Source organism: Anolis sagrei, chromosome 12 (genome assembly GCF_037176765.1).
Source record: "Anolis sagrei isolate rAnoSag1 chromosome 12, rAnoSag1.mat, whole genome shotgun sequence".
NCBI lineage: Eukaryota > Metazoa > Chordata > Lepidosauria > Squamata > Dactyloidae > Anolis > Anolis sagrei.
This window is the reverse complement of record NC_090032.1, coordinates 13034756-13045836: the sequence shown is the minus strand read 5'-3', so window position 1 is coordinate 13045836 and position 11081 is coordinate 13034756. Positions and strand designations below refer to the sequence as shown.

Genomic DNA, 11081 nt, shown 5'->3' with positions numbered 1-11081 from the left:
ACGGCTCACACAGGGTGAAAGCTGAGTCCATCACTCTGATCCTGAGACTCAAGTGCAGTCAATGCAATGGAAGCATCCTGACTCACCGCCTCCAAAGAAGGCACGTGCCCAACTCTCGGCAGGCAAGGTCACGCTCACAGTATTTTGGGATCAGCACGGAGTAGGGTAGATGAATTTCCTACCAAAGGGTATCATGATCACTGGGTCATACTAGGCTTCACTGCTGTGGAAATGGTGGGAGGCCATCAAAACAAAGAGACAATGTGGCATGCTTGCCAAAGCTGTCCGCCTTCTGCAAGGCAATGCACCAGTTCCCAACTCACCTGCTGCCCAAATGGAAGAAGCATGGTCCTCTGTCTTTGAATTTCTACCGCATCCCCGATTCACCTGACCTTGCACCATCGGACTTCCACCTCTTTCCAACCATGAAGCTATTTTGGAAGGACAAGCGTTTTTCAGATGATGAAACCCTGATTACCTAACTCACAACATGGCTTTTGGAGCCTGTTGACTTCTACAAGTGAGGTGTTTACAGTTGTTTAAAAAGATGGGAGAAGTGTGTGTCCCTAGGTGGCATCTATGGAAAGAAGGACTAATGACTGTGCCAATTTTAGGTAAATTATAACTCCCAAAATCAAGGACCATTTCCACTAACCCCTGCAGTATGTTCAGTTGGTCATGGGGCTTCTCTGTGCCAAGTTTGGTCCTAGTCCAGGCGGTGGGGATCACAGTATCAGTGGAGGTATTGCAAGTCACATCATCCATAGCAAGTTTGGTCCAGATACATCGCTGGTTGGGTTAACAGTGCTCTCTGGATGTAGGTCAAGTACAGCTCCTGTAAATTATGGTGAATTCTCCACAAGCCTCTTGTTCAGTTGTTGACCAATTCCTCTATTTGTTGTGTGCCATAGGAAAGGGTAGGAAAGTGTTAAGGGAGAGGCAGTGGGCGGGGTCATGCAAATTTCACACCAATGGAGAGAGTAAGAAACATTAGGATGTCTGTGGTGGAGGAAACACGTAAAACCTAGGATGGAATTGTTCCCACATGAAAGCCTTCACTTGGGTAGGGGGCAGTATGGTGTTTGTGGAGGACACTGGCAGGGTTAGCAGCCCCCGGTGGTACAATGTGTTAAACCCTTGTGCTGGCAGGACTGAAGACTGACAAGTTGCAGGTTCGAATCCAGGGAAAGCGCGGATGAGCTACCTCTGTCAGCTCCGGCTTCCCATGTGGGGGCATGAAAGAAGCCTCCCACAAAGATGGTAAAACATCAAAACATCTGGACATCCCCTGGGCAACGTCCTTGCAGACAGCCAATTCTCTCACATCAGAAGCAACTTGCAGTTTCTCAAGTTGCTCCTGACACACACACACACAATGGCAGGGTTTGGGCTACATGTTCATGGCGCTCACTATAACCTGAAATGCCAGTGGAGGGAGGGACAAGGATGTCTCCTGCAAAGTGGGAACTATGGCTGTCTCTGTAAGTGGACACCACCACCTACACACATACACATTTTCACTTTTATTATGTGTATAGATTTGGGGGAACAAACAAGCTAAAAGCATTAAAAAAGCCAGTGCAGCAAGAGAAGGTGGTGGAATCAAGCGAATGGTTATTTATTCTAAAAATGGAAGTATTTCAATCTACATATGCCAGAATTGTTAAAAGAAAGAAAGTTACAGATGTAAACAACCACACAGTTACATGTTGAATGGCAAAAACCCTTTTACTGGCCACTGAAACGTTTTACAATTTGTAAAAACATTTACAGCCTGTTTCACTTGAGCTTCCGATCTACAGCAACTAAGACATACAATCATGAAAAACACGAACAGGCTGAATCTTTTTTGTCCTTTTTTTAGGGGTGTTTTTTTAACACTTTATTTTTTTCACTTTCCCTCTTTTTTTGTTTTGTTTTTATACAAAAATGTGCAGAAAAAAGACATCTACTAAAGTCGCTAAAGATGTAGCAGTTTTAGTCATTCCTCCAGTTTTGCTTTTAGATTTCATATTCTAAATAGCTTCCCAAAGCGATTCCGTTTAAACTGGAACTTCCTGAAGATACTGAAATGAGTTGGGCCTCAAATGTTGGTTTTTCTCGCAATCCCGAGATGTGGAACTGCTTTTGCTTTTCGTCAAGGCAGCATGCCATAACGATGCCCAACTTTTCATAACCTCAAACTTATATGACAGTTCCCTGTGAGTTTTCAAAGCTTACGGAAGCTATTTGCATTCTCACATACACACAAACCCTTTCTTCCTCGGAAGAATATTTTCTCGTGGCCAGAAGTGTTTTAAAATACCAATTAACTTTTGTTATAAAAACAGTTGTCACACAATCAGACATTCGGAATACATACATGCAGGGAAATAGAAGAATCCTGCTTCTCTCTAACTCCTATGCTTCCGATCGAGAATAAAAGGGCTGCCCTCCTGCAATGCTCCCTCTACCCATCAGTCAAAATGACAACAAAGTCTTCCAGTCCTGGCAGACTTTAATTCCTTTCTCTGGCTGGGACTGTTGCAATCTTGATAGGAAGGGAGAAAAAAAGCTGCTTGTAAAAAGAGAGAATTTTTGAATATTCTAAAAAAAAGAAAAAGAAAAAAGAGGTTTGAATTTCAAACAGTGAATCACAAAGAAAAAGAGGCAAATCTTCAATCCCTATGGCTGGGAAATCAGATGCAATTAGGAAATAGGACCCAAAATTTATGCAAGACATATCTGAGAGGGAAATACATCTTATTGTAGAACATTCCCCCAATGGCAGATTAAAAATTAATTGATCTTTGAGTAGCGAGATAGGAAACTAGGTATTTCCCCCCTACTTCTGCAAAAATATCAAAAAAGGAAAATAAAACCTGCCCCGAATGTGAGGAACTTCAAAACATTTTGGACACATAGAGATGTTTCCTTTTTCTTGCGCAACTAATAGAAAAGGACGCATATAGATGGAAGAAGAGGGGAGTTCTTCGGCGGGAGCCTGAGGAAAACATTGAACGTACTAAAGGGCCAGGATCAAAAAAAGCCAAGTAAGGATCATGCACACAACCACCCTAGAACTGCAGACTGCTTTCCCCGCCCCCCGCCCCACACCTATCCTTTCCTATAGACAGAGGCAATCGGTTTATAAAAACAGCAAGCGTTACAGAACGATTCCTGCCTCCCTCCCCCTCCAGATATAAAACCTGCTGTTTCAGCATGAAGCTCCTCCAAAGGAGAAAAGGAAGGGGGCAAAAGTCACATGCTAGCACGGTTTTGCTTATATACATTTCAGGTGCTAACAACGAGAAGATCCTGCAGAAACCCTGAGAAAAAAATGTTCCTTCCATTCGCTAAAAAGAAAAAAAAGGGGGGGGGGCAAGGAGGCAGGGAGGAGGACAGGTACTATGCCGAGATGAAAAAAATGGGGCCAACGAAGAAAGGATGAGCACAGAAATGGACTTGAGAACTGGAGAAGTGGAAGCCCTGCGCTTCCGTGAACAGATCGTGCAAAAACAGACTTGAGAACTTGGCAAATGCAAGTCCTGTGCTTTCTTCTGTGAATGGATCGCAAGTACAGTAGAGTCTTGTTTACCCAATGTAAACGGGCCAGCAGAATGTCAGAAAAACAAAAATGTCAGATAATATGGAGGGATATTATATATATATTTAGAGGCTAAAATAAAAAGGCCTCCTTCTAAACGCCACTTTGTCCTCCCTCTTCTCCCTTCCTTCCTGGTCTGTCTGAATGATTCACTGCTGGTGGGGGGTTCATGCCATCCACGAAGGGCTCCTTCTCTCCTTTCCGCTTCTGCCTCCCTTCCCGGCCTCTTCAGCCCGGGTTTTCCTTGCAATGCAGATGGGGAGCCCCGCCAAGGAGGGAAGCCAATCCCTCCCTCTCCTTCCTTGGGTTGTGGAGATGGCGGGCAAAGCGGGCCTCACCCTCACCAAACCCTGGGCCCTTGGATCCTCGTGAAGCCCTTGGCTGAGACCTTGGCAACCTGATCCCCCTCTGGATTCCTCCTGCTTCTTTCTTCCATCATCATCCTTTTACTGAAGACAAACCAAGGAAAAGTGTATGGGGCTCTTTTGCTCTGGGAAAGGGGTTTGCAAGCTTTTTGGAGGGGGTTAACAATTGGGGAACTGACTTTTTCAATATCCTCCCATCAGAGACAGAATGTTGGATAAGCAAAGGTCAGTTAAACGAGACTCTATTGCATCCCACTAAACATTCTGGAAAAATAAAGAGCGAAACCTCTAAGCTGGGATAGATAACGTCTAACGGGCCTTCCTGCTGAATTGCTATTCACTGTCTGAAAACACGGGATAAACTCTGAAAGGCAGGGAAAGAGAAACACTTTGCTTTCCACCATAATATTTCCCCCCTTTTTGATGGGCATATGCCACCATCACCACCCGACTTTGGGGAAAAAATAATAAAACCCCTAAATAAAATTTTGAAAAAGTTAGGAAAATGCTAAAAGGTGTATTCGTGGCTCAACGCTTCCCCTGGTACCCCTCGTCCACACTTTGCTAAAAAGAGATTCTGCCTCTTGAATGTCCCACCCCTCCCTCCCTCCCTCCTCCGCCTAGCTGCTTTGTCGGATTTTCCTGCTTGATCGTATGTGGTGGTGTTAAGAGTGCCTCTCCTCTCTGCACAAGTTTCGATTACAAAGGTCTAAAGTTAAGTTCAATTTTTTTAAAGAATAAGACAGTATTGTTTTCAACAAACTTTTTAAAAAATTTACAATTTCTTTTTTTTTAACCTCCCCACCCACCCACTCTCCCCCAAAAAACCCCCCAATGCCAATCTTTCCCCAACAGCCCCAATTTTCCACTGCTTTGTGTCTTGGGAAGTGGTGAAGGCTTCCCCTTCATCGCACTTTGCTGCTTGGCTGAAGGGTCGAGATGGGGAGGGTTTCACCGGTAGCCCTGGTAGCCATAGTAGTTCCTGTAGTATCGGTCTCTGTCTTGGTAGTAGTTCTGCCACTGAAAAAGAATAATAAAAAGGGTCATTCCACAGCCAATGGGACCAGCTCAAGGTCTCCTCTCTTTGGCAACAACTATAGGCCTGTGTCAAATCTCCCCTTCCTGGGTAAGGTTCGAGAGAAAGTGGTGGCTTCACAACTCCAAAGTTTCTTGGATGAAATTGACTATCTGGATCAATTTCAATCTGGTTTCAGGCCTTGGTGAATTTGTATTTGTGTGAGGAGTGACTTGAGAAACTGCAAGTCGCTTCTGGTGTGAAAAATTGGCCAGTTGCAAGGATATTGCCCAGGGGACGCCCTGATGTTTTATCATCCTTGTGGGAGGCTTCTCTCGAGTCCCACCATGGGGAGCTGGAGCTGACAGAGGGAGCTCATCCCTGCTCTTCGCGGATTCAAACCTCCAACCTATCAGTATTCAGTCCTGCCGCCACAAGGGTTTAACCCAGGAGTCCTCAAACTTTTCAAACAGAGGGCCAGGTCACAGTCCCTCAAACTGTTGGAGGGCCGGATTATAATTTGAAAAAAAAAAAGAATGATTTCCTATGCAAACTGCACATACCTTAGTTGTAGTGCAAACAACACTTAAAAACAATACAATAATTAGAATGAAGAATAATTTTAACAAATATAAGCTTATTAGTATTTCAATGGGAAGTGAGAGTCTGCTTTTGGCTGATGAGATAGCATTGTTGTTGTTGTTGTTGTGTGTTTTCATTCAAGTTGTTTCAGACTTAGGTTGACCCTGAGCGAGGGCCGGGTAAATGACCTTGGAGGGCCGTAACCCATTGCGCCACCGGGGGCTCATCAGCCTTGGTGGATGATCTACAAAGAGAGCTAGACAAGGGGAGTGTGTCCCTGCTGGTCCTCCTAGACCTCTCAGTGGTTTTCGATACCATTGCTCATGCTATCCTTCTGGGCTGTCTCTCTGGGATGGGGCTTGGAGGCACTGTTTTTCAGTGGCTCCGGTCCTTCCTGGAGGGTCGGACCAGAATGTGGAGCTGGGGCACTCCTGTTCAACTCCCTGGCTTGTCGCCTGTGGCTTCAATTCTGTCCCTCATGCTGTTTAACAATCACATGAAACTGCTGGGAGAGATCATCCAGAGTTTTGGAGTTTGGTGTCAAATTTACACCGATTACACCCAATAAATAATAATAATAAACTTTTTTTTTCTTCCACTCTATCTCCCTGGAGGGGATCAGGGAGGATTCCAAACATAAAAACAGGTTCGCAGCTTGGGAGTGATCCTGGATTCATCGCTGAGCCTGGAACCCCAGGTCTCGGCGGTGGCCAGGTGAGGTTTTGCACAGTTAAAACACTTGCACCAGCTGTGCCCATACCTTGGGAAGTCTGATCTGGCCACGGTGGTCCACGTTCTGATTACCTCCCAAATAGATTACTGCAACGCGCTCTACGTAGGGCTGCCTTTGAAGACGGTTCGGAAACTTCAGCTAGTCCAATGGGCGGCAGCCAGATTACTCACTGGGGCGACATACAGGGAGCATACCACCCCCCTGTTGTGCCAGCTCCACTGGCTGCCAGTCCATCTCCGAGCCCAATTCAAAGTGCTGGTTTTGACCTATAAAACTCTATACCAGGGGTCCTCAAACTATGGCCCGCCAAGGGCACTCCCCCCCCCCACACACACCCCAGAGTCAGACACGACTGGACTTCATGTCAGAGGAAAACCTTTAACTAGGAAAATTGTGGAAGATCCAGGATGGGAGAAAGAACTCTTGTCTGTTGGAGGTAGGTATGAATGTTTCAATTGGCCACCTTGATTACCATTTCATAGCCTGACAGTTTTTAGGGAGAATCCTTAGTTGAGAGGTGATTAGCTGGCCCTGATTGTTTCTTATCTGGAGTTCCCCTGTGTTTGAGTGTTGTTCTTTATTTACAGTTATAATTTTAGAGTTTTTTTTAATACTGGTAGCCAGATTTTGTTCAGACTAGAAATAGGAACATTTCCCATCCTCTGCTCCTGGAATTACTGCCTAAAGAGGGTTAGAAAGAACCCCCTCTAAGGGCCCTTCCACACAGCAAAATAATCTTAATGTGCATAGTAATTTTTTAATTGCTTTTTTTTTAAAAAAAAAAACTATAGTCCGGCCCTCCAACAGTCTGAGGGACAGTGAACTGGCCCCCGGTTTAAAAAGTTTGAGGACCCCTGCTCTATATGGTTCTGGCCCAGCTTACTTGTTCGAACGCATCCACCCCTACGTCCCACCTCGTAATCTAAGATCATCTGGGGAGGCCCTGCTCTCGCTCCCGTCAATTGTGCAAATGCGACTGGCGGGGACGAGAGACGGCCTTTTCAGTGGTGGTCCCTCGCCTATGGAACACACTCCCAAATGAGATAAGATTTGCTCCCTCCCTCCTGGCTTTTAGAAAGAAATTAAAATCATGGCTTTGGAACCAGGCCTTCGGACAATAGATGTTTGTAGAATTTAAAGGACATGGACTAGAATGACAATACAACTAGTGAGACTGTTATTATTATTTATTGATTTAATGATTGCTTGTGTACTGTCTAATTATGATTTATACTTAATTGGGTTTTATTCTTGTGGTTGTTACAGATTGGCATCGTGTCAGTGTCCAATATATGGCATTGAAGTTTTGCCAGTTATGTGTAAACCACTTTGAGTCCCCCTAGGGGTGAGAAAAGCGGTATAGAAATACTGTAAAATAAATAAATAATAAATAAAAAGTAAACATTCAGTGCCCGAATACAACAACAATACATCCATACTAACAAAATTTAACGATCCAACATATAAACATGAATTATGACTTAACAACAATTACTGTATATACTCTAGTATAAGCCTAGTTTTTCAGCCCCCTTTTTAGGCTGAAAAAGCTGCCCTCGGCTTATATTCGAGTCAAGATGATTTATTCTTTTACTCTGTTATTACTTTACTTTTATTACATGTATTATTTTACTCTATTATTAGTATTATTACATTTACATTATTTTACTCTATTATTATTTTATTACATTTATTTTATATTATTATTATTACATTTATTATTTTTATCTATTATTAGCATTATTACATTTGCATTATTTTACTCTATTTATTATTATTATTATTGCAATTGGTGGGGACGAGGGATAGGGCTTTCTCGGTGGTGGCCCCTCGACTCTGGAACTCTCTCCCTAAGGACATCAGGCAAGCCCCATTGCTGGCAATTTTTAGGAGGAGCTTGAAAACGTGGTTGTTCCAGTGTGCATTCCCAGAATAAGGAGACTTCAAGCATTTTGTCCCCAACGCACTTTATCAGAGATTTAGGATATCTGCATACCCATCCCTCTCCAAACACCCACCCTTTCTCCTGGTCATGCAGCACTTTTTAATTTTAATTATTCAATTTGGCCCTGCCATAGTTTTTAATTGCGTCATTATGTGTTGTTAATGTTATTGCTTTCTTTTTGATTTATTTTGCTGTATTATTGTTGTTGCTGTTTTATTGTTGTATTTGGGCTCGGCCTCTCGTAAGCCGCACCGAGTCCTTCGGGAGATGGTAGCGGGATACAAATAAAGGTTTGTTTATTATTATTATTATTATTACATTTATTATTTTACTTTATTATTACATTTATTATTTTACTCTATTATTGGCATTATTACATTTGCATTATTTTACTCTATTATTATTTTATTACATTTATTTTACTCTATTTATTTCTATTATTATTACATTTATTATTTTACTTTATTATTGTTGTTATTACACTTATTATTTTACTTTATTATTATTGGAAGGATACATAAGCACATTAACATTGAAAAAGATTAGAATAATGGTTTAATCAAAGTTGGTCAGTCTTATTTTAAATTACAGTTTTATGTAAACATTGAAAAACATTTAACCTACTGTTTCCTCAATTAATGTAATTTTATTGGTATCTATATTTGTTTTGTATTACCAGTAGCTGCTGCATTTCCCACCCTCGACTTACACTCGAGTCAATATATTTTCCCATTGTTTGGTGGTAAAATTAGGTGCCTCGGTTTATATTCGGGTCCGCTTATACTCGAGTATATACGGTAAATAAAAAACACAGCCTGTTATAACAGACATAAGACAAAACATCAAACATTGAACACCCAACTCTATTACTCCTTATCACCGAAAACCAGTGCCTGTCATCACTGATGGACTGGCTGAAGGCTAATAAGTTGAAAGTAAATCCAGACAAGACAGAGACACTCTTGGTCAGTCAGAAGACAGATCAGGGTGTGGGATTACAACTTGTGTCATACTCCCCTTGAAGACACAGGTCAGCATCCTGAGAGTGATCCTGGATTCATCGCTGACCCTGGAACCCCAGGTGTCGGCGGTGGCCAGCAGCACATTCGCAGTTAAAACTTGTGCCCCAGCTGCGTCCATACCTTGAGATGCCTGACTTGGCCATGATAATCCACGCCTTGGTCACATCCTGTTTGGACTACTGCAATGCTCTCTAAGTGGGTCTGCCTTTGAAGACAGTTTGAAAGCTGCAATTGGTGCACAAATAGGCAGCCAGATGGCTAACCGGAGTGCCATATCATGAGACCCATGCTGTGGCAGCTCCAATGGTTGCCATCCCACTTCTGGACCAAATACAAAGTGCTGGTCGTTATCTATAAAGCCCTAAAAGGTTTGGGTCCAGGCTATTTGTCCAATCACATCTCCCTTGCAGACGGCCAATTCTCTCACACCAGAAACGACTTGCAGTTCCTCAAGTTACTAATGACATGACAAAAAAATCTCCCTATATAGACCATCTCGTGCACTATGGTCAGAGGAGAAGGGCCTCTGGTGAGAGCGAGAGAGGGAGCCTTCTCCGTGATCGCACCCCATCTCAGGAACTCCCTTCACATCGAAAGAAAAATGGCACCCACCCTCCTCTCCTTTAAAAAGCTCTTGAAAATGCACTTTCAGTCCCTGTGAGAATTGGATTTTTTTTAAATGGCTTGTTGTCTAAAAAATACTCACCTCTCGATTGTAGTCCCTGTAATAGTCTCTGTATCTGTTGTACTCATAATCACGTCCATAGAACCGATTGTAGTCCCCCCTGTATCTGTCATAGAAATTGCGATAACCCTGCAAATTAAAGTTAAATATTAGATTTATCAGAGGCAGGAAACAGGGCCTGATATTACCCTAATGTTTTCGTTTTTATTTATTTATTGTGTCAGGGGCAGACCAAACAGTTGCATTGCATTTTTAACAAAACAAACAAACAAACAAAACACAAAGTTTGCAAGCTTGGTAGTTGATTAAATGTCCTTTGACCAGTAGCTGGCGACTTGGGAGTGCCTCTGGTGTTGCTGCAAGAAGGTCCTCCATTGTGCATGTGGCAGGGCTCAGGTTGCATTGCAGCAGGTGGTCAGTGGTTTGCTCCTCTCCACACTTGTTTTCTCACACACAATGTTTTAGTGAGCCAGCCTTTTCCTATACCACTGAGGCCACAATGCTTCAGTGCTACTATTCTTTTAGAAGTGCTTTTCATTGTGTTGTCAAAGGCTTTCATGGCCAGAATCTCTGGGTTGCTGTGGGTTTTCTGGGCTGCATGGCCATGTTCCAGAAGCATTCTCTCCTGATGTTTCAGCCACATCTATGGCAGGCATCCTCAGAGGTTTTGAGGTCATTTGGTAACTAGGCAAGTGAGGTTTAGATATCTGTGGAATAATGTCCAGGGTGGGAGAAAGAACTCTTGTCTGTTGGAGGCAAGTTGCAATTGGCCAGCTTGATTAGCATTCAAATCCGCTGCTTCCTGCCTGGGGGGGATCCTTTTTTGGGAGTTGTTAGCTGGCCCTGATTGATTCCTGTCTGAAATTTCCATTTTCTGAGTGTTGCTCTTTATTTACTATCCTTGTTTTAGAGATTTTCAATACTGGTAGCCAGATTTTGTTCATTTTCATGGTGTCCTCCTTTCTGTTGAAACTCACCATGTGCTTGTGGATTTCAATAGCTTCTCTGACATGGTGGTTGTCGGAGTGGTGTAGAATTTCTGTGTTCTCAAACAATATGCTGTGTCCAGGTTGGTTCATCAAGTGCTCCGATATGTTTGACTTCTAAGGCTGAGTTAGTCTGCAGTGCCTTTCATGTTCCTTGATATG

General features: G+C 43.1%; 1 protein-coding gene across 3 annotated transcripts in view; it reads right to left on the bottom strand.

Annotated features, from left to right (window-relative positions):
* Positions 1–1594: 1594 nt before the first annotated feature.
* The window catches only part of HNRNPUL2 (heterogeneous nuclear ribonucleoprotein U like 2), a 46879-nt gene continuing 37392 nt past the window's right edge, over positions 1595–11081 (bottom strand). For all 3 annotated transcript variants that reach the window (XM_060758271.2, XM_067472444.1, XM_060758272.2), the window contains 2 exons: positions 9955–10062; positions 1595–4971 (listed from right to left, as the gene is read on the bottom strand). In XM_060758271.2, coding sequence (XP_060614254.2) covers positions 4903–4971; positions 9955–10062 — 177 coding nt within the window. In that variant the 3' untranslated portion in view covers positions 1595–4902. The remainder of the gene's footprint in view (positions 4972–9954; positions 10063–11081) is intronic.